The sequence below is a fragment of the Prionailurus viverrinus genome, chromosome A1 (genome assembly GCF_022837055.1).
Source record: "Prionailurus viverrinus isolate Anna chromosome A1, UM_Priviv_1.0, whole genome shotgun sequence".
NCBI lineage: Eukaryota > Metazoa > Chordata > Mammalia > Carnivora > Felidae > Prionailurus > Prionailurus viverrinus.
Genome location: NC_062561.1, coordinates 181,801,424 through 181,825,661, shown reverse-complemented (window position 1 = coordinate 181,825,661; position 24,238 = coordinate 181,801,424). Strand labels below are relative to the sequence as shown.

At 40.5% G+C, this 24,238-nt stretch overlaps 1 protein-coding gene across 3 annotated transcripts in view; it reads left to right on the top strand.

The window, feature by feature from the left end:
• Window positions 1-24,238, top strand: part of TENM2 (teneurin transmembrane protein 2) — a 944,724-nt gene that overhangs the window by 866,170 nt on the left and 54,316 nt on the right. For 2 of the 3 annotated variants that reach the window (XM_047877002.1, XM_047876993.1), the window contains exons 17-23: window positions 522-789; window positions 6,385-6,528; window positions 6,950-7,199; window positions 17,218-17,238; window positions 20,195-20,427; window positions 21,664-21,818; window positions 23,033-23,907. In XM_047877002.1, coding sequence (XP_047732958.1) covers window positions 522-789; window positions 6,385-6,528; window positions 6,950-7,199; window positions 17,218-17,238; window positions 20,195-20,427; window positions 21,664-21,818; window positions 23,033-23,907 — 1,946 coding nt within the window. The remainder of the gene's footprint in view (window positions 1-521; window positions 790-6,384; window positions 6,529-6,949; window positions 7,200-17,217; window positions 17,239-20,194; window positions 20,428-21,663; window positions 21,819-23,032; window positions 23,908-24,238) is intronic. The other variant, XM_047877010.1, reaches the window with a different exon arrangement.

Genomic DNA, 24,238 nt, shown 5'->3' with positions numbered 1-24,238 from the left:
AATATACATATGTGCAACCCACCTGCAAATTGCATTTTTATTCCTGTTAGTCACAGAGATACATGATAAGAGGCACTTTAATGATCTACATCAGTGTTAGGACAGAGGGCATATTACATTATTGCCTCCCTGTTGCTTTATACCAATTGTCACTGGAAGTTGCAGGTTCATATAATTACAGCCTCTTGTGGCCTCCTCACATGCAGCTAGCAATAAAGCCTGCTGTTCTTATTTACATCTTTTGCCAACAGTGTGGTTTTTAAAAAGAAACACAACAGTGACCAGGAATAATTATTAATCCAAAAATCATAACCTCAACCCCTTTACTCCATGGTGTAGGATAAAGTTTTGGTTGTTTTTTTTTTCTCTCAGTCGTGGGTAGTGGTTCTTGCACCCCACATAAGGCATGATGCTTTGTGAGGGCAGCAGCAGACAGGCAGACTCAGGGTTGTGAGCAGCCCACCTGCCCGGGGGTCACTGGATGAAGCATGTCTCATGTCCACCCTATGTTTCCTCTCCAGGTTCTTCATGAAGAAATTGAGCTCCCTGGTTCCACTGTGAAGCTTCGCTACCTGAGCTCCAGGACCGCAGGCTATAAGTCTCTGTTGAAGATCACCATGACCCAGTCCACGGTGCCCCTGAATCTTATCAAGGTTCATCTGATGGTAGCTGTAGAGGGGCACCTCTTCCAGAAGTCATTCCAGGCCTCTCCCAACCTGGCCTACACCTTCATCTGGGATAAGACAGATGCATATGGCCAAAGGGTTTACGGACTCTCTGATGCTGTTGGTATGTTTCAGTTTCAACTCCTTATTGATCCTTGGATTTAGTCATGCATTAATTTGATCAATATTGAGTTCCTAATATGTGCCACGCACTATCCCAGTAGATAGGAATGCATTGGTCAGTAAGATAGACAAGAGTCCTATTTCATGGACCTTCTGTACTAGTGGGGGATCAAGATAATAAACACAGACTGAACAAGAAAATATCAAGCAGTGATAAGTGCTAATATTAAAGCAAAAATAATTTACTGGGAAGGAGGAGCAACTGTGGGTGGGCATTCAGGGAAGACTTCTTGGCAGGTGACACTTCAGCAGAGGCTTGAATGGCAAGAAGGAGCCATGTGAAAATCAGGAACAAAACATTATCTTTCTGGCAGAAAAAGTGAGAAGACTAAGGTGTGTTTGAAGGACAAAGAGAAGGGCAGTGTGGCTGAAATGTATGGACAAGGAGAATATTCAAGATAGGGGAAAGAGGTGGGCAGGAGCTAGATCATATTCCCAGAATGCATCAGGAGAATCAGAAGATGGAGGGGGTGTGAAAGCCACGTGCTGTGTTTCAAGCTATGCCTTTTAGGGAATAGCTTAACTGCCCACTGATGAAAGACTACCATAAGAGAAGGGTCTGTTGGTTACCAATCTCTGAAAAGTTGTGAGCTGAGATTGATATCAACATACCTAGTGTCTTTTCCTACTTGTGGAAGTCTGGGTGGGATTAATTAAAATCCAGAATCCTGTATTTTCTTCACCACTAGCCTTGTGATTTCCAAGAACTATAATAAGTTACCAAAATAAGAAACCAGCAAACTTAGAAATTTTCATGGTAGTTGGAAGCCAATGTTTGTCAGACACTCCTTTTGTGCAGAGCACTGAGCTAAAATCCTTTGTATGGGGTAGCCTGTCAATAATTTTATCAGGGAGGCACTCTCATAACCCCCATTGTGCAGTAGGACATGAGGGAGAGGGTAAGTAAGATGCCTAACATCATGTACCTAGCAGGTTTCACATGCTCAGGGTATGGCCCTAGTAGTCTGCCTCATCAGCAAAGGGAGTTATTAACTTCATAAAAGATAGTAATGTTATTGAACTAACTAGTGCATTTACTATAAAGTAGCTAATCAAATATTATACCAGCCTTTACCAATATCAAAAAAATATCCAACATCAAAACGTAGATGCAGTATTATAATGCACCCCCATGTATCTAGCTTCTGACATTATCAAGTCCATCCTTTCATCCACCTCCCTGCTTCCCATGACTTTCTGAAGGAAGTCTCAGATATCATATAAATTCATCCATAATATTTCACAATGTATCTCAAAAACACACTACAAAAGAATGACAACAATATAATTATCACAATTTTTAAATGATTACTTCTTAATATCTTTAAATAGCCCATTATTCAATATTTTGATTGTCTTATGAGTATCATAAAATATTAGTGCTTCGTTTGAGTCAGAATCCAAATAAGATCCACCTTTTGCAATTTTGATTTCTCTTAAATTTCTTTAATCTATGGTTTTCCCTTCTATCTCTAGCTCTTTTTTTAAGTTCTATATTTTATTTTGGACAAAGTGCATTATTTGTCTGTAGAATTTTCCATAGTCTAATTTATTTTCTGATTGCACCCCTGTGGCTGTTTAATGTCTTCCTTTGTTCTGTTATCTCCTGTAAACTGAGAGTTGAGACTCGAGGCTTTTTCAGGTTCAGGTTTGATTTTTTTTTTTTTATCTGAGGTATAATTGACATGCAACATTGTATTCGTTTTCAGGTGTACAACATGATTCCATATTGGTATATATTGGGTGCAATATATACACAAATCTAGTTAACATCCATCACACAGATTGTTACAAATTTTTTTTCTTGTGATGAGAACTTTTAAGATCTACTTTCTTAACTTACAATATGCAATACAGTATTATTAACTACAGTCACCACGCCACACATTATATCCCCAACACTTATTTATTTTATTACTGGAAATTTGTACCTTTGACTCCCTTCACTCATTTCTTTCACCTCCCACCTGCTGCCTCCAGCAAGACCCAATCTAACTCTATATCTGTGAGCTTTGTTTTATTTTTTTTAGATGATTCTACATCGAAGTGAAATCATACAGTATCTGTCTTTTCTCTAACTTATCTAATTTAACATAATGCCTTCAAGGTCCATCCCTGTTTCCCAAATGGCAAAATATCACTCTTTTCTGTGGCTGAATAATACTACACACACACACACACACACACACACACACACACACACATATACACACATTCTTTATTCATTCAGCCGTTATTGGGCACTTAGACTATTTCCATATCTTAGCTATTGTAAATAATGCTGCAATGAACATGGGGTGCAGATATCTTTTTGAGTTTGTGTTTTCATTTTCTTTGGATAGATACCCAGAAGTGAAATTCCTGGGTCATATGGTAGTTCTATTTGTAGTTTTTAGTTTTTTTTTTTTTTTTTGAAGAACCTCCATACTGTGTTCCATAGTGGCTGCACCAATTTACATTTCCACCAGCAGTGCACAAGAGTTCCCTTTATTCCACATCTCCACCGGTACTTGTTATTTCTTGTCTTTTTGATAACAGCCATTCAGACAGGTATGAGATGGTATCTCATTGTGGTTTTGATTTGCAATTCCCTGATAATTAATGAAGTTGAGCATCTTTTCATGAACATCTTGGCCTTCTCTATGTTTTCTTTGGAATGTGTGTTCAGATCCTTTGCCCATTTTTCATTGGATTGTTTGCCTTTTTGCTATGGAGTTGTATGAGTTCTTTATATATTTTAGATATTAACTCCTTATCAGATATATGATTTGCAACTATTTTTTTTCCTATTCAGTAGGTTGTCTTTTCATTTTGCTGATTATTTCCTTTGTTGTACAGAAGCATTTTAATTTTTTTTAATTTTTTTAATGTTTATTTATTTTTGAGAGAGAGAGAGGAACAGAGTATGAGCAGGGGATGGGGAAAGAGAGAGGGAGACATAGAATCTGAAGCAGGCTCCAGGCTCTGAGCTGTCAGCATAGAGCCGGATGTGGGGCTCGAACTCACAAACCAGGAGATCATGACCTGAGCCGAAGTCGAACATTCAACTGACTGAGCCACCCAGGCACCCCATCACAGAGGCATTTTAATTTGATGCAGTCCCACTTGTTTATTTTTGCTTTTTGTTGGCTGTGCTTTTGGTGTCAAATCAAAAAATTATTACTAAGACCAACGTCAAGGAGATTACCCCCTGTGTTTTCTTCTAGGAGTTGTATGGTTTCAGGTCTTAAATTCAAGTCTTTAATCCATTTTGCATTAATTTTTGTGTATGGTATAAGATGGTGATCCAGTTTCATTATTTTTCACATGGCTGTCCAGTTTTCCCAACACCATCTATTGAAGGGACTGTCTTTTCCCTGTTGTATATTCTTGGCTCCTTTGCTTTAAATTAATTGGCCATATATGTATGGGTTTATTTCTGGGCTCTCTATTTTGTTCTATTGACCTGTGTGTCTGTTTTCATGCCCACACTACAGATTTGATTACTATAGCTTTGTAATATAGTTTGAAATCAGGGAGTGTAATGCCTCTAGGTTTTGTTCTTTCTCAAGATTGCTTTGACTACTTGGGGTCTGTTGCAGCTTGATACACATTTTAGGATTGTTTGTTCTATTTTTGTGTTTCTTTATGTGCCATTGGAATTTTGTTAGGGATTGCAATGAATCCATAGATTGCTTTGGGTAGTGTGGGCATTTTAATGATGTTAATTATTCTAATTCATGAGCACAGAATATATTTCCATTTATTTGTGTCTTCTTCAATTTCTTTCATCAGTGTTTTATAGTTTTCAACATATAGGTCTTTCACCTCCTTGATTAAATTAATTCCTGAGTATTTTATTCTCTAATTTTTTTTTTTTCAGCAGGACAACTAGATAGGTGGTACTGTTGTCTCCCATCAGGAGGCACCTAATGTCATCTTGTTTATCCTTTTGTGATTTCAGAGGCCACTGATGCTCATTACCTAGATCCATTAGGTCATTAAGAATTGCAAAGTCATATTTTAATTTTTTCATTGCTTTTCCATTTATTAGCTAGAATACTTTTACATAGAGATATTCTCCCATTAACTACTTGGTTATAGGAGGTAGAGTTCGAATAAGAAAGAAGAAATAAATTCTTGATTGTTTGCCTTTATATACTGTTTTCAATATAATAAGTTTGTTCTCTAACATCCTCTAACAGTGGCAAATTAATTTTCTAATACCATTATGAACTCATAGAATAAAATGTGTCTAATATGTTTCAATCCATTGAAGTTATTATCTCTACTGAGGGTCAAACTATCCCATCTTTGGTCAGTGGGACACTCTTCAGGCTGACTCCCTATCTTTTGACATAACCCTAGGAGATTTTGATTTCTTCCTTGCTATCTGGTATGATAAAATACCCTAGTCTCATCTTGTTCATTTCTTGCTCCAGCCATTTCTTCAAGGAGCCCTGCCTGATTTCCTTTTAATGAGAAATAATATTTCAAGGCCACAAGCTAGGCACTAGAAATTCTCTTTGCCACTGATTTCGTTGTTGTTTCTTGGAATTTTCAGAGGACAAGTTAAGAAATATATGTGGGGTTTCTTTTTAATAAAATGTATCTCCAATTCATATTGATGCTCCTATATCTCAGGATTTAAAAGAAGCTGTGGAGAATCCCCAAAGGTGACACACATAGTTAAGAATTTAATGTAGTAGGAATAGCAATAATAACAGTGCCTCATATTTCTAAAGCAATGTTGCAATTAAAAATGTATGGCATCTTGGCATTTTGTCTCATTTATCCCTACTACATCTCTCTGAGAAATTGAGGTTTCACTTGCTCTGTTTTACACATGGGAAAACAGAGCCACAAGGAAGTGTGAGCTGGAGCAGAGTTAGAACTGAAGTCCTTCATCTCCCACCTCCCTCTCCCATTTGTCCATGTGGCAAATGTAGGATTTTTACAGTCTTTGGATTCTGTTCCCCACTGAATTGTCACATAATTGGCAGGCTTTGTCCCCATGCCTGCCTTGCCTGGCACTCTCTGGAATCCTGAGTGAGCGTACAAAGAGCTTTAACTTATACAAGCTGTTGCCTACAGAATCTCCTTATAAATGAGCCACTATGCTTCCATAGGCCTTCCTCCTAGTGAGCGAAAATAAATAACATAGAATATGATAAATGCATGCCATGAACAGCAGGCTGAAAGAAACAGTCTCCTGTCCATCTATAAAGGAGAGGTGTATTTCATTTTTAAATGATTCTTCTCCTCCTTCCACATCACTAGGGTCATATTTTGAAAGCCAGCTGTTCATTGGAAAAGTCTTTCTATCCCTACAGAGTACTACTGTGTAAGTTTCAAGGTTGAGTTCAGCTTGAAATCTGAATTTAATATTGTGTGGAATCACAAGGAGAAAAAGCAATCAACCCACCTCCTTCAGTGGGCTTTTGGAAAGGAATCTGTATTACCATGAACATGTGTTTCTCATTCCAGCTGGAAAGCTTTGGAGTAATCAAGTAAACTCTCTTTTCTCCATTCTGCCCCACCCACTTTTATCTTTCAGTATCTGTTGGGTTTGAATATGAGACCTGCCCCAGTCTAATACTGTGGGAGAAAAGGACAGCCCTCCTTCAAGGATTCGAGCTAGACCCTTCCAATCTCGGTGGCTGGTCCCTGGACAAACATCACATTCTCAATGTTAAAAGTGGTATGTGGGCACATTTACTTTCCCAAATACATCCTGATCTCCCCTCCGTAAACTTCTCGGCAGCCTTGACATTTAAGTGGTGGCCCCTCCCCTTCCCTTAGCATTTTTCATCAAATGTCCAAAACACTCATAGGTTTTCCCACCTTCTCCTTTTAAATGTCAAAGAATCTCAGGCTGTTTTTCCCAGACCATCTGCTTTAGTGTACCTCACAATTCTTCTTCAGTTATCCCTACAGGCAATATCTTAGCCTTGGGGTTCAGCCACTCCATTACAGCATCATGAGGAAATAGGCAAGTTCTCCAAAGATCAAAGTTTCCTACTATTTCTCTTCTCTCTGCCACTGCCCCTCACCCTCAGTAAGCCAATAGAAGTATCCTCCCCAGAGGGTTGCAGTAACTATCCCCACTTCCTGCTCCCCAGGAATCCTACACAAGGGCACCGGGGAGAACCAGTTCCTGACCCAGCAGCCTGCCATCATCACCAGCATTATGGGCAATGGCCGCCGACGAAGCATTTCCTGTCCTAGTTGCAATGGCCTTGCCGAAGGCAACAAGCTACTGGCCCCAGTAGCTCTGGCCGTTGGAATTGATGGGAGCCTCTTCGTTGGAGACTTCAATTACATCAGGCGCATTTTTCCTTCTCGAAATGTGACCAGCATTTTGGAGTTACGGTAAGTGGCCACACAGAAAACCTTCCTTTGCTCTATTGTTCCCATTGCTACAAAACTTCCCTGGGCAAATGATGGCTGAATTGGGGGTTCTCCAGAGAATATATATCCCACAAAATGGGCTGAGCTTCAAAACCTAGGCCTGTAATCAAATAATAGTTGGGGAAATTCTTTTTGAATCTATAAAACACCACACACATATTGGATACAATTGTTAACACCTGACTTACAAACAAACAAGGGTGAAAGCTTTAGGTCATAGTGCTTGGTGTGGGACCTGTGTAGCTGTATTTGTAAATACAAGAATCCACACAAGAATCTCCACACAAGAATCTGATACATACCAAACAATGAAAGAACCACTACTTCAAGCTGTTCATCTGTTTCAGTGGTTTCTAAAGTGACACTTCTTAAAAATACAGACTCCTGGAGCCCACCCCAGAGCACTGATTCAGTAAGCCTAGAGATGAGCCAAGGCAGTTTTTATCTTTGACAAGCTCTGTAGAAGATGGTGATGTACATGAGAGTTTGAGAACCACTAATGTTCATTTACTAATTCAAATGTTTATATTTTATGCCTCTATGTACTACCTTTCTATAAATTCTCTGGGTCTTTGCACATTCACTAGGATATGACTTAGAATTACTGCATAGTCCTTGCTAGTTAATTTCTGGCCACACCTGGTAGATTCCTCCTGGTCATTGCTTGCTACTAACTCTGAAGTCCAGATTCCTCTGTGCTGGATGAAAGTTCTTATAAACTCTCTTCCCAGCAAAGTTGACTCCAGGCCCTAAAACCTAGAAAGTGATCTGTAAGTGGAGGGATAAATGAATTCTATAAATAAGGGACAAAATACTTGGTGAATGTCTACCACGTGCCAAGGACTATCTGCTAGGACATGAGGGAGAGGGTAGGAACAAGCAAGCCCTAGCTGTTGTGTTTATGGTTTTATAGGAAACTTCACACCAATTCATGTGGACAAATTTAAAAAATGATAATGCTTTAAGGAAAACCTAACAGGGTAATAATTAGGGACTACTGTGTGGAGTAGGAAGGATAAGGAAGCTACATAAGATAGTTAGGGAACATCTGAGATGTGTCATCTGAGATGGGGCCTAAATGATGAGGTCAGCCATGTGAAGATCTGGGGGAAAGTATTCCAGGCAGAGAGAAGTTGTGCAAAAGCCCTAATATCAGGCAATAATCTGGTTTACTTAAGGGATTGACAGAGTCCAATATGGTTGCATGGTGGTAAGCTCAGAAGGAACTGTTTCAGAGGAGGTCAGAGAGGTCAGTAGGGAATCAATGCTTCAGCATCTTACGGACCTTGTTGACAAGTGTAAATTATATTCTTATTACAATGGACAGCTGTTGGAGGTTAAAGTAGAAAGTACAGTAGAGTTGACATGATCTTATTGCCTTTTTAAAGATTATTCTGGCCATTGTGTAGATGAATGGACTGTAGGGGTGCAAGAGTGGAAGCAGAGAAGCCAATAGGGAAGCTGTAATAGCTGACCAGGGTCTGGGTGATGGTGATGTAGACTAGAGGGGTAGCAGGGGAGATAAGGAAGTATTCCAACTGGGATATATTTTCAAAGTAAATGTGATGGGAATTGTTCATGGATCAGGTGTAAGAAATGGAAAAAAAGAAAAAGAAAAAAAGAAGAAGAAGAATCAAGGATTATGATGAGCATCTTGACCTGAGCAACCAAGGAGGTGGTGGTGCTTTATAAAGTAGCCTCAGCTACCATGTGAAGGACTTAGAAGAAGCCACAGGTTGCACTTGCATTTTAGCGGCCCCTTCTGGGAGAGAGATCAGTGATTAGACCATCAGCAAGTACTGCTGACTATTCCTGGGACCTGAGACTGTGCCAAGCACTGGGCAGTTAAAAAAGAGAGAGAGAGAAAGAGAGAGAGAGAGAGAGAGAGAGAGAGAGAGAGAGGAGAAAACCCCAGCTTCACCCCCAAGAAGGTTACAGATTCAGTGATCCAGTAGGCATTTACTGAACATAATGTGAGCCAAGCATGTGCTGGGCTCTAAAGGTCTAGAAGGGGATGAAACACAAGGCTCAAAGAGCACCCATTTGAAGATGACAGATGGGAACCTAGGCAAGTAGAGACAATTCAGGATGAGTATTGTAGAAGAACCAACAACCACCCATCATGGAAATAAAGAAGGGGAAGTCATGGGGTAGACTAGAAGAGTATAATGAGCAAAAGATAAACAGAGAGAGGAGAAGGAGACAAATAGATAATCCTCAAGCTGTCAAATTGCCAATCAGACAAACCACATTTTCTAGAGCTACCCAACTAGGTCCCCTTCCCAAGATGTTCATTTCCCTTTTTATCTTTGGAGAGTCCTTTTCTCAGGAATCCCGTTGGCAGTGGAGAGCCATGGCAGGAGTCAGGGAAGGGAGTGAAGGTAGCATTCTGCTTTTCCATGAGGGTTGCATTTTTAAATCTGACATTTATAACCAACTCTCCATTGTCTGGCCCTTATTTCTTTGTCATGGGTCTAGGTGCTCAGAGCTAAATCAGCACTTGCCTACTACATTCCCACCTCCAAACCTGGACTCATGCTACTTGCTCTACTTAAAATACTTTGTCTAATCAGCCTCATCATGTCCATCTTTAATGCTCATTTTGAAGGTCCCCTCTCCATGAAGCCTGACCTCTCTAGCAGAAATAATTCCCACCCTCCTCTGGGTCACTTAACTCTAATTTTCCACAAAAGTGACCCCATTTATTGCCTTGTTTTTCAGTTATTTCCATGTAAGTCTTCTAGGGTCCTAGTGTGTGAACTTCCATAGCACAGGTACCTTTGGCATCTTTGCCCCTTGATACCTAGAGCAATGCCTTGTCCACACTGGGGGCTTAAGGCACATTTCTTGAGTTAAAGGAGACACAGACCATTATCCTCCTTTCTTGGAATCTGTCCTTGATTCTAGGTCTCTCAATTTGTAGAGGCCACAACATTAATGATAACAGCTAAGGACCCACTCAGAGCAGCACACCACACCCACATGGTGACATTAAGGACAGCTGGAGGGAGTGTAACTATCAATTTCCCTCAATAGCTGTGTGGTTTCTTTTTCTGTTTTAACTGCCTTTAGACTTGTTCTTGCTTTCATCAGCCAGGTATCCAGAGACGATTAGAAGTTAAGCTTTTACAAGAATACTGGTTTGATTTTTCTTTTCTTCCCACCACATAACTGAAAACTAAGGCTGTCAATCCCCTCTCTTCAAAAACAGTAACCAGGGGAGGGAGGGAGGAGGGGAAAGAGACCTGTCTTGCTTATGTCTTTTCTCCATTGTGAGTTGGCAGCTAAATGATTTAGTTTCAGGATTCAGTGCCCATCCGTATCTCACTTACCCACCCCAGATCTAAGCATCTGAGTCAGAATTTTATATAAATGTTCCCATGGTTCCTTCTCTCTTCCTCCTTCCTTTGTCTATACAAAAATATACAGGGGCAGAGTTCTACGCACTTGGAAAACTTCTAATGTTAGAAAGAGCCTTATTCTTACGTAAAATGGTTATCATTTGTACGCTGCAGTTCCACCAGCATTCAAGACATTTTCATCATGCACTTCCCCAAAAAGCCTGATACCCCACTTTTAGTGGCATATTCCCTTTCTTATAACTACACTCACTCCAGGTAATCCTTAGAAAACCCCAGCCTTAGAGAGTAAATTTGTCAGTGACTAACACCTTAGAGTGAATTTCTGGCACAGAAAAATCTTTCTTCCTCCTCAATTGAGAACATCTTTGGAATTGGATCCCAATATAAGGCAATAAATTATAAGGTATGGGACAGTGTCTCTCTGCCTTTTTTTAACTTGGCCTCTTGTGCTAAACATAAGAATCTCACACTTTCCATAATGTTTGAAATACTAAAAAACTTTTTATTTTCCAAATATAAAATTATGTTATGATACGAAAAATGCTTTTGTTCCCCAACTAAAACACTTTCCCATGCTGAGATTCTTTTTTTATATATCCAAGTTAGTTAACATATAGTGTAATAATGATTTCAGGAATAGAATTTAGTGATGCATCACTTACATATAATACCCACCACTCATCCCAAAAAGTGTCCTCCTTAATTCCCCTTGTCCATTTAGCCCATCCCCCAACCTAAAACCCCTTCAGCAACCCTCAGTTTGTTCTCTGTATTTAAGAGTCTCTGATGGTTTGTCCTCCTGTTTTTATATTATTTTTGCTTCCCTTCCCTTATGTTCATTTGTTTTGTATCTTAAATTCCACATATGAATGAAGTTGTATGGTATTTACCTTTCTCTGACTAATTTTGCTTAGCATAATACATTCTAGTTCCATCCACATTGTTGCATATGGCAAGAGTTCATTCTTTTTGATCACCAAGTAATATTCCATTGTGTGTGTGTATGTATGTGTGTGTGTGCTGTGTATATATATATATATATATATATATATGTGTGTGTGTGTGTGTGTGTATATATACATATATACATGTATATATACAACACACACACATACCACATTTTCTTTATATATTTATCACTTGATGGATATCTGGGCTCTTTCCATACTTTGGCTATTGTTGATACTGCTGCTATAAACATTGGGGTATGTGTGCCCCTTTGAAACAGCACTTCTGTATCCTTTGGATAAATACCTAGTAGTGCACTTGCTGGGACGTAGGGTAGTTCTACTTTTAATTTTTTGAGGAACCTCCATACTGTTTTCCAGAGTGGTTGTACCAGTTTGCATTCCCACCATCAGTTCAAAAGTGTTCCTCTTTCTTCACATCCCCGCCAACATCTGTTGTTGCCTGAGTTGTTAATTTTAGCCATTATGACAGGTGTGAGGTGGTATCTCATTGTGGTTTTGCTTTGTATTTCCCTGGTGATGGGTGATGTTGAGCATTTTTTCAGGTGTTCTCTTAGCCATCTGGATGTCTTCTTTGGAAAAGTGTCTATGTCTTTTGCCCATTTCTTCACTGGATTATTTGGTTTTGGGTTTTTTTTGGTGGGGGTGTTGAGTTAGATAACTTCTTTATAGATTTTGGATACTAACCCTTTATCTGATGTTATTTGCAAATATCTTCTCTCAATCTGTCGGTTGCCTTTTAGTTTTGCTGATTGTTTATTTTGCTGTGCAGAAGCTTTTTATCTTGATGAGGTCTCAATAGTTCATTTTTGCCTTTGTTACCCTTGCCTCCAGAGACATGTCAAGTAAGAAGTTGCTGTAACCAAGGTCAAAGAGGTGGTTGTCTGTTTTCTCCTCTAGGATTTTGATGGCTTCCTGTCTGACATTGAGGTCTTTCATCTATTTTGAGTTTATTTTTGTGTATGGTGTAAGAAAGTGGTCCATTTTCATTCCTCTGCATGTCACTGTCCAGTTTTCCCAACACCATTTGCTGAAGAGATTTTTTTCCTTTGGATATTCTTTCCTGCTTTGTCAAAGATTAGTTGGCCATACATTTGTGGGTCCATATCTGGATTCTCTATTCTGTTGCATTGATCTCTGTGTCTGTTTTTGTGCCAGTACCATACTGTCTTGATGATTATAGCTTTGTAATACAGCTTGAAGTCAGGGAGTGTGATGCCTCCAGCTTTAGTTTTCTTTTTCAGGATTGCTTTGGCTATTTGGGGTCTTTTGTTGTTCCATACAAATTGTAGGATTATTTGTCCTAGCTTTGAGAAGAATGCCAGTGCAATTTTGATTGGGATTGCATTGAATGTGTAGATTGCTTTGGGTAGTATTGACATTTTAACAATATTTGTTCTTCCAATCCATGAGCATTGAATGTTTTTCCATTTGTGTGTGTGTGTGTGTGTGTGTGTGTGTGTGAGAGAGAGAGAGAGAGAGAGAGAGAGAGAGAGAGAGATCTTCAATTTCTTTTATAAGCTTTCTATAGTTTTCAGTGTATAGATTTTTTACCTCTTTGGTTAAGTTGATTCCTAGGTATTTTATGTTTTTTGGTGCAGTTCTAAATGGGACTGATTCCATGATTTCTTTCTGCTGTTTCATTATTGGTGTATAGAAATGCAACCTATTTCTGTACATTAATTTTATATCCTGTGATTTTGCTGAATTCATAGATCAGTTGTAGCAGTTTTTTGTCGGGGTCTTTTGGGTTTCCACATAGAGTATCATGTTGTCTGAAAAGAGTGAGAGTTTGATTTTCTCCTTGCCAGTTTGGATGCCTTTTCTTTCTTTGTGTTGTCTGATTGCTGAGGCTAGGACTTCCAACACTATGTTGAATAACAGTGGTGAGAGTAGACATCCTTGTCGTGTTCCTGACCTTAGGGGGAAAGCTCTTGTTTTTTTCCCTTGAGGATGATATTTGCAGTGGTCTTTCATATATGGCTTTTATGATCTTGAGGTATGATCCTTCTATCTCTCCCATGCTGAGATTCTGATGGTACTATTGATGTGGATCAACAGCAATAGCTTTATCAGGGAAGATCTTCAGGGAAGGGAATTGTCCAGGCCAGATGTATTAGTAATAGAGAGGGAAGAATCACAAGAGAATGGGAGCCTAAGAAAGAGGGCAAGAGCAGCAGAAGTTAGAAGAAAGCTTCACCAAAGATAAGCTTTGCCTGAGAATTTCAATGAGAAAAGACCCTTCTTGATACGGGCATAGAATGATAGGGAGGAATATAAAGTTCTAGTTATATGCTTTCCCCATGTGATCAGGCTATAAATACCAAAGTCAGGAAACAAAATATAACATATCACCCCTACCCAGAATAACAATAACAACAATACCCCATATAATTTGGGGCAGTTCTTGGCACTGTTTTCAAAGTCCTTTACCAAAGGCAGGTCCAGGTTTCATGGGGACTAAATCTTAACATAACTTTGAATGAAATGTAGTATTATTTAGGATGAAAAAGGAAACCAACAGAAATTGCACATTTTGAAAAGCTGATAATTAGTGCAAACATCACAAAATCCAGATGAATTACCTAAAATGTTTTATTAATTAACTACTATTACACTTCCATGATACTTGTTTTCCTACACTTTTTGGCTGCATAGTTTTTGATTGTCTTTTAATATGACAATGATTGTGTAATGTCATTACCTATAAAAAGAATAGAGCAATATTCAGTCTTTCCTCTGGCATAGCTATAGTCAAGATTTGTTTCAGATTATTGATAAGTTAGTAAATGTTTCATGTCTACAACTGATTACTGGTGATGTTATGAACATTGTTAGAGTTGTAAAATTTGGAAAAATCTTTATCAGGCTTCTTTAATAATATTTCTGTGAATTTCAGGTTTCCTTGTACAGTGAATAATCTAAATAGTCTTTGAGTTGACACTCATTAACCAGCCTGTCACTGATGTCCTGGTAATAGTGAAATATTCTGTGTAAGTCTTTAGGGCACTAGTGTATAAGCTTCTGTAGAGCAGACACCTTTGGCATCTTTGCCCCTTGATGCCTGGAACAGTTTCTGGTCCACATCAGGGGCTCAGGACACACTGCTTGAGTTAAAGGAGACATGCACCAGTGTCCTCCCTTTTGTTGGAATCTGTCCTTGGTCCCATGTCTCTCAAGTTGTGGAAGCCATAACATCAATGGAATGAGCTAAGGCCCCACTTGGAGCAAGCCACACCACACCCATTTGGTGACATTGGGCATTACACTTCCAGTAATAATGCTTAGTGAGTCTGAACAATAGGGCAGAAGCTTTCCTGAAAGCCATTCCTATACCAGAATCACTAGCAGTAATCTTTTTTTTTAAAGTTTATTTATTTTTGAGACAGAGAGAGACAGAGCATGAACAGGGGAGGGGCAGAGAGAGAAGGAGACACAGAATCTGAAACAGGCTCCAGGCTGTGAGCTGTCAGCACAGAGCCCGAACCAGGGCTCGAACTCACGGACCGTGAGATCATGACCTGAGCCGAAGTCGGACGCTCAACCGACCAAGCCACCCAGGCACCCCAACACTAGCAGTAATCTAACTAGATAATGAAAGGACCACATATGAGCCACATAAGCATGTCCCCCTAAAACTAATTTAAGCATATTAATTAACTAATTAACACATAAGCATGTCCCCCCTAAACTGAATTTATCCCAGCTAACTTCTCTTTCATTAGAACTGAAACAAACAAACTGTGGCCACTCCAATACCACCCTATTCTGTGGCACAGAGGGAGTTGGAAGGGAAGGAGGCAACAGTCTCAAATGTTGATGAGCTAAGCCATCTCACTTCTTGAATCTAAGACACCACTCTGCCCTTGAAGGCTGTGCCTAAAGGGTTTGCATTATTGCAAACACAAAGCCTTGGCCTGTCCTTTGTATGTAAGGCACCTGTGCTGATCTACATCGATTGACTCAATGCCATTATTTTGGTTTGTTGGCTACTAAGTACCCATGCTGCCAATGGCCTTGGACTGGAATATTGGTGACCTCAGTTGGTCTCCAAAGCTCATATCCATATGATCATTTGGACTGTACCCTCAGTGACTTGGTCTGCCACTCCTGCCCTTCTCCTTTCCCCAGCATAGATATTATATTAATCAACTTAAAGCACATGTTCTTAGGAAAGAAGTAGGTCAGGTCTGCAGACCCAAATCCCATCCAGTCTTTTCACAAAATCTTGACTAAAACACTGGAATTGATATTGCAATAATTAAGAGCCAAATATGACTACCACTGGTGGCAGATAACATTTCACTTTCATTAAGCAATATAAAATAGACGCGAGAATTCCCGGCTGCCACCCTGACACACCAGGCTTTGCAGAATGAATCTTAAATTGCACTATGTCAGTCAGAGCTCAGGAGTTATCAGCATCATTTAATTAACTTTTTTTTTTAACGAAAACTAACACATTGGAATAAAATATAAAAATGTAATCCCTGTGCAAACCCACCACTAATCATGGCCCCTGGCAGAGGCCCAGGCTGCACCTAAGCAGGAATCAGGGCATTAGTTCTCTTTGTCCCTCCCCTGAAGCCTCCTCCCTCAGCCAGGAGGGAAAGAGGGGGTTAGAGACTCCTTCCACTTTGGCCTAGAAGTCTCAGGAATGAGAAGCAGTTCTCTTTACTTGAGGCCTTAGCATCTCTCCTCTTTGCCCTAATGTTATTAACTTCTAGCCTCTTTCCTGTTGAAATTGACATGTATTTTTGTTCTTAAAAAATGCTTCAGATCCTCTGTCCCCCTTCTCTCTCTGCTCCTTCCCTTCTCACACATTCTCTCTCAAAAATAAAAATAAACATTAAAATTAAAATTAAAAAAAAGAACAGCAACACTTTTACCACTTTTCCAAAAAAGAAATGGTAAATGGAGTCTTTGGCTCCAATTATAGAGAATATTAATATCTATGAATTTCATGTATGAATGTTATCTGTAGGAAAGAATGCATACAAGGGGCCCCACACATGCAAATTGAGTTAGGGAGAGGGAAGGTGTCATAGAACAGGGATAGGAAATGGTTGAGACTCTCAGGGTTCAACAGAATGTTTGCCAAACTGCAGATGGATTTGGGAAGAGGCTGTCTTGGATGGTACTGACTCTACCCTGTGATGCACCAATAACATATAGGTGGCACAGGTGGCACCAGGTTCCCTCCCACACCCAGGGCAGACATTATAAATGAGTCCCAGCACTTGTTACAGCTGATTGGCATTTGGCTTCAGAATCCTTCTACTTCTGTGCTCCTGGCAGGCATCACTAATCAATCAGTATTGGCACTCAAGAGGGAAACTATTTGCCATCTTTCATTAGCCAAAAGACCTCTTTCACCTGTTGCCACCTGTGTCATGTGACAGCCACATTGCTGGTCAGAGAATTCAAGCATTCTTCTGTAGATTTTTCAATGGCCAGGAAGAGTCCAAAATCAGGGGTGTTCCCCAAGTAATTGAGCCAGGAGCTGTCAGCTAGAAGGGAAAAAAAAAAGGAAGACGAGTGCCTTTTTTTGGGTCCCTTTATGCAAGAAATGAAAATGTTATGTTTGCTTTATCATCAATTCTTCAGCTAACTGTTTGTTCTTTTTCCTTCTGTTTTCTTTCTATAAAGAAATAAAGAGTTTAAACATAGGTAAGACGAAGAACTCTTTCCCATATAATTTGATATGGTTCGTTTGCTTCCTTGTGTTTGCTTTTTGTTTTGTGCTTCTTGTGTAATGTTGTGTATTTTTATGTACCAAATATAGTAACTTTTTTATGTGCTAATTGTGTGTTGTGGATATGATAAGCTTTAGCAATTATGAAATGCAGTCAAAAAGCAACCAAATAAGCTGACAGTAATTAGAATTTCCGGGAGATGCAAGTGCAAGATAATGAACCCTCAGCGAACTTTTATCCTGACTGCTCAGCGCGGTCCATAATTGGGCTAAACAGTTGAGGCAAACTTCTGGCTTTTGTAAATGCTGGACTGGGTTCACAAAAGCTTTAATGAACTGGAAACGGGTCAAAAACTCATTTTCAACTCATTAATGATTTTTTCCCCTGGATATATGGTCATTTAAAAAAAAAACAAGTTAATTGCCAATCTGCTGGTCAGAATGAATCCAACAGTCAGATGCATTGGGAATTTTCATGCAGTTAAATCACTTTTAAGTAGTATGAAGGGTGTAGACCAAGTACTTTTGTCTAAATAGCCTTTGTCATTCAACTGCTCCAGGTTATCATTTAAAACCATACTGGTGAAATTCACATATGGAGTGTACAACACACATATTTGTGCATATGGCTCTGGGGAGCTTCCCATTACAAAGCTAGGAAAACTCCAGCTTGTCCCAAGGTTGCACTGAAATGGAAGAAAAGTGACCTTTTTATTTAGAAGGAGAGAGAAAAACAAAATAATGTATTTTAATACTCAAGGGAATGTTTCTCCTCACTTCTTGAAATGAAACATGGAAGGGGCTTCTTCCTGATGTTAGGTGAGAATTAGACAAAAATGGAGTCAAGTTGTATAAGATCATCAACTTCAGTGGAAAAGCTATGCGTATGCACCTTCTGCCTCTTCCTCAGGTACTCCCAAACTGGTCTGCCTATAGGCACCCCAACTGGGCCAAGCAAAAATAAATCTACAATGCCCTGAAAGGACATCCCAGTTCAAACTCACATACCTCATTTGACCTTCACCGTAGCCACAAATGTGGAAGTATGGGCTGTCCATACCTGAGATTCTCTGTAAGAATCTTGGTTGGAGCAAGTATGAGGCCATGGGGAAGAATGAGACCCCGACAAGAACTGACCTCACACCCTTAATTGTCTGCTCTTCTACCAGAGTTTTTGAAAAGGCTCTTTGAATCAGGCTCCCAAGAAAGTCCGGAATTAATTATCTTGCTCACAGATAGGCACAGATGTGCGGTGCCCTGATCCTTCTGCTCATGATGCTAGCCAGCTACTATCATTCGGTAACAAAGTACAGCATCTAATTAAAAAAATAGCATGAAGTTTTCCCTTTCTGCCCTAATTTGCATATGTGGATATTCTCTAAAGACTTAGTAGCAAAAGAAGAAAGAAAGAAAGAAAGAAAAGAAAAGAAAAGAAAAGAAAAGAAAAGGAGAAAGAGGAAGAGGAAGGAAAGGAAAGGAACGGAAAGGAATGGAACCCTGGTAGCCTACTCTTTTAAACTAGTTATCTAGGCTGGAATTTTAGAAAGACCTTGACTTCTAGTTCAATTATGTGTCTTAATAGCAACCTGAGGAGAAGTTGGAATTAAAGATGGTCTTGACTCACAAATTGTTCCTAAAAATAGCTTCCTAGTTCTTTTCTTCCTTAAATCAAGGAAGAATCCAAATGGGGGTGTTTTAATTAGTAATTTACCAGCTAATGTCTACAGAACAAATGCATCCAACACTATCATCACCCTCACCTTTCCTTCACCTCTTCCATCCCCTTTCTTCCCATAATTCCAAACTACAATTGAGAAATAACTGAAAAACAAAAGGCCTATGCTGATTTTTGGCATGTGGCATCCTAAGGCAGAGAGGCATTCACTGTTTGCAACCTAGAGGTGGTGATTTAATAACCAGTATAGGAATAGCATGAATACCTATTCTGGTCTCAACCTCCAACAAATGACAGACACTGCAAAGGGAAGAAACTGTAGGGTTTTGAGCCAAAAGGGACATGAGAAATGATCTGATTTATTCATTATCCAAATAAGCAGTCTAGGACCCAACACAGCCAAAAGACTTAAGGTCACCAGCTGGGTCACACTGAGTTTAGAGTTTCCTGTGGCTTAGTCCTATCCTTATCAGCAACATATAGGGCAGCTAGATGCATGGCAGAGAAAGAGGTCCAGGTCTCTGAGGAATAGTGCCTTCCTATTACATTTCTCACAAACACGTCTAGTGTCACTTAGGGCCCTAGCAGCTCTTCATCCACGTTTGTGACCTCACCATTACATAAAATATTAAAACTGTACCTTCTCCCTCAGTAATATAGATTCTGGATGTGATATCAGCAAAATATCATTTTTTTAAAATGCCAACTTTATTCATATCCACACTGAGAAATAGTAGAGAAGACCTGAGGCTGAGGACTAGGGATCGATCTGGGAGCCTCCCATCAGAAAGTCAGGAAAATTCCAGGTTGCCCTAGTATTAATGATCTAGTGCCCTGGAGACATTAAGGAAGCATGGATTAAAAGAAAACCTTGTCTCATGGAAGTGTTCCTCAATCCCACTTGAGAAATATATCAAACCCATGGGGGAAAATAAAGAAGGCTGATACACACAAAACACTGACACAAAAGCAGGACCAGACTGGGATCTTTTGTACCAGCTAAATGAAGCAATAGTATTTTAGTATGATGGGAAAGGATGAACTCTCTAAATAGCATGAAGAGCTTAGGTCCAATTAAAAGAAATAGCTAAGAGCCATGATATGTTAGAACACTAGGTTGTTATGCTAGATTCTTTCCAGTTCAATAAAGTGGAAAGACACTAGAAACAGAGTCTTACCAGGATTTTTGTCATCTCTTTGATCCAGTAGACCAGCTGCATAGCCCCTTCTCATTTCTCTTTCTGCTTCTTCTAAAGCAACAACCCAGCACACAAGTACTATTTGGCAGTAGACCCTGTGTCCGGCTCTCTCTACGTGTCTGACACCAACAGTCGGCGAATCTACCGAGTCAAGTCTCTGAGTGGAGCTAAAGACCTGGCTGGGAATTCAGAAGTGGTGGCAGGGACTGGAGAGCAGTGCTTGCCCTTTGATGAAGCCCGCTGTGGAGATGGGGGGAAGGCTGTGGATGCAACCCTGATGAGCCCTCGAGGTAAAGGTTACAAAAGAAGAAAACCCCTCCTCCAGAATGACCTTGCCACAAGGTTGTCTTTCTTCTTAACTGGAACTGAACTAAGTCCAGGCAGTCACAAATACAGCTTTCTCTACAATAATTTAACTCTTATAGATTGCTTTGGTGTGTGGGTGAGTATTTAAAAAAATTGTTTATTTGAAGTAAACTTCATCACCCACATATGCTACAAACGGAAAGTGGGTTGGATTGCTCCTGGAGACTTCTGAATGCTGCCAGTCACAGAATCAGAGGGAAATATTAGCTCCATGAGCCAGAGTGACAGCTGTGTGGGCTGGAGACAGAACAGAGCCCAGTGGGGGGGGGGGGGGGGGGGCTCCAACCACTCCCAGATGTTTATGTTAGACAATAGTGTACATAGTCATAAGCACAGAGCCTGACATTTTGTAAATGCCCAATAAATGGTAGCAATTAAGAATGGGTATAATTTCCAAGAGTCTGGGATTAGGGGGGAGGTGTTCTTAGAACCGATGGATCTCTGTTGGAAAAGGACCAAAGATACTTAGGGATAAAGACCTATTGATCCTTTGAAGCCCCAATTCTTATTAACATTTTTAGCTATCACTAAAGCATCTGGCAATATGGATTAAGGATGAATGGCCTTGGGCATGAGCACTAGGGTGAAGGTGCCAAAGAAATAGAAGCCACTGTCTGCATCTTACCAGGAGAGTGCTAGAACAGGTGTTCCCCCAGGGCGTACCGAGTAGAGTCAAGGCTTAATTGAGAATGTTTCCTGGAGGATATATTTTGAATTGGAAGTTTGTGACTACAGGAATCATTGTTTCTGAACCTCATTGTTGTAATTAGTTGTGAAGGTTATTCAAGTAATTTACTACCAATAATTTTTCAAGCAATGAACTTGGAAAATAACTTCTTTTCTAAAGAGAGCAGATGCCAAGTTATTTCCCCATTCATTCATTTGCAGTCTTGGTTCATTTGCAGCCCAAAGTTCATTCTTCAATTGGGTGGTAATGTAGCTAGCACCCTAGTAATTATGCAGATCTCAACAGAGTGCCTATGAGAAAGGGTTTTACCTTAAAAAGCTGAGAGCCACTGCTCTGGGTCTGCGAATCCATCCAGTATGTTCCCGAGTTCGAGAAGATCAAGAAGCTAATGCCCAATAGGGCATCCCCACCTCCACCCCCACAAGCCCTACTCCTTGTCAAGAGACACACGTTCGCTGTTTGTCTTGATCAGGTATTGCAGTGGACAAGAACGGACTCATGTACTTTGTTGATGCCACCATGATCCGGAAGGTTGACCAGAATGGAATCATCTCCACTTTGCTGGGCTCCAATGACCTCACTGCTGTCCGGCCACTGAGCTGTGACTCCAGCATGGATGTGGCCCAGGTGGGATTTACTTCTCATCACTGTGCCACACCTGGTTCTTGGCCTGAAGTTCTCACCTGCAGCCTGTTTGGGTTGAAAGTGGAATGGGAGGAAGAGATATAGATACAGATTACAGGGTGGTTTGTAGAAGGCTTGAGATGAACTAGGCAGCAAAATGGAATGAGAAATGTTAGACAAGAATGAGAGAGAGAGCAAGAGAGAAAGGAAAGGGGGAGGGTGGGATTCAGCTCAAAAAGTGTAGCTAGTGACACACTCCAGCCGTGGCAGATTACAGGGTAGGAGTTACTGTGTAATTACCTCTCTTCTCCATCATTATTGCAGGTTTGAGAATGTACTATACTGTGTTATATGTCAATCAGAACTTCACTGTTAATCTAAAATGATTGCATCCTCACTATATAAACCTTTACTTTGTGAAGTAGTAACTAGAGCAGAGCCCTCTACAATATTCCTCCAAGTGATATTCCTTTAGTATGAGTTCTTATGGGGGCAGAGAACAGCGGCTCACTTAAATGGACAGCAGGAGAAAATGATGTTTATTATATGGATCCTCAAGCAACCTGGAATATATGCTTGCCCTTCCTATGAGGGCCTTTTCAACCTTCAATCAACCTCATTAATTTCAGCTCAAATTCCACAACAAACTGAAAACTTGCCCCAGAGATTTTCATTTCAGTTTTGCAGAGAAGGTCCAGTTCATTTCTTCAAGCGAATGCCCAAGTTGTAGTTCACTAGCCAGCCTGTGCATTGGCTGCCCTTGGGTCAGGGCCATCTTCCAAACAGCATGGCTTCTTTTGTGTATGAGATAAAAGTTCCACCTCTATATGAACATAGCCTCCTTAAGCCTATGGCTGGATGAGCAGAGGATAGAAGGAATTACTTTAGCCCCTTGTGCAGTGAATTATTTGTCCAACTATATATGACTCTGACCTTGGTCCAATCATCTGGGGCTGAGAAGAACATCAAGAGTAGAGCTGGTGACCTCCTCCAGCTATAGCAGATGATATAATAGGAGATGTTTGTTACTTGGCCTCTTCTTCATTGTGTACACTCGACATGGGCAATGGGCAAGTGGTTTGATGATGGGTACTTCTTATACAGTGTGGTTAAAAAAGAAAGTTTTTTTTCACCAGTTGCATAAAACCAGTATAAGTGCCCTACAGTTCAATGTTGGGCATGTTAGAGGCTGCTCTTTAATGCCGTGTCATCCACAGGTTCGCCTGGAGTGGCCAACAGACCTTGCTGTCAACCCCATGGACAACTCCTTGTATGTTCTTGAGAACAACGTCATCCTTCGAATCACTGAGAATCACCAAGTCAGCATCATTGCAGGACGCCCCATGCATTGCCAGGTTCCTGGAATTGACTACTCACTCAGCAAACTAGCCATTCACTCCGCTCTGGAGTCAGCCAGTGCCATTGCTATTTCTCACACTGGGGTCCTCTATATCACTGAGACCGATGAGAAGAAGATTAATCGTCTACGCCAGGTAACAACAAATGGGGAGATCTGCCTCTTAGCTGGGGCAGCCTCAGACTGTGACTGCAAAAATGATGTCAATTGCAACTGCTACTCAGGAGACGATGCCTATGCGACTGATGCCATCTTGAATTCCCCATCATCCTTAGCTGTAGCTCCAGATGGTACCATCTACATCGCAGATCTTGGAAATATTCGGATTAGGGCGGTCAGCAAAAACAAGCCTGTTCTTAATGCTTTCAACCAGTATGAGGCTGCATCCCCCGGAGAACAGGAGTTGTATGTTTTCAACGCTGATGGCATCCACCAGTACACCGTGAGCCTGGTGACAGGGGAGTACTTGTACAATTTCACATATAGTGCTGACAATGATGTCACCGAATTGATTGACAATAATGGGAATTCCCTAAAGATCCGTCGGGACAGTAGTGGCATGCCCCGCCACCTGCTCATGCCTGACAACCAGATCATCACCCTCACCGTGGGCACCAATGGAGGTCTCAAAGTCGTGTCCACACAGAATCTGGAGCTTGGCCTCATGACCTACGATGGGAACACTGGCCTCCTAGCCACCAAGAGTGATGAAACAGGATGGACAACTTTCTATGAGTAAGTACATTTGTAAAGCATTTCTTAAAAGTACCCTACCTTAGCTTGCAGCAGGATTGATTGTCCATGTAGATTTTAGAATTGTTTAGTCACATTAATGTGACTAACTTTAATGTCAACTTGTGGCCTCAAGATATTCATGTCCCCTCTCCCTGACTTCTAAGTGATTTGCACTGTTCGGTCTCTGATACTGAACTTCAGAGAACATCCTAACAAGAGCTCCAATTCCTATTGCCTGCTTGCCCCTCCAATTTCAGGACATTGGACATGCACAGCACCTGGGAGAGCAAGTGTTCATTAACTTTGCTGATTATTCATGTTTGCCATGGGT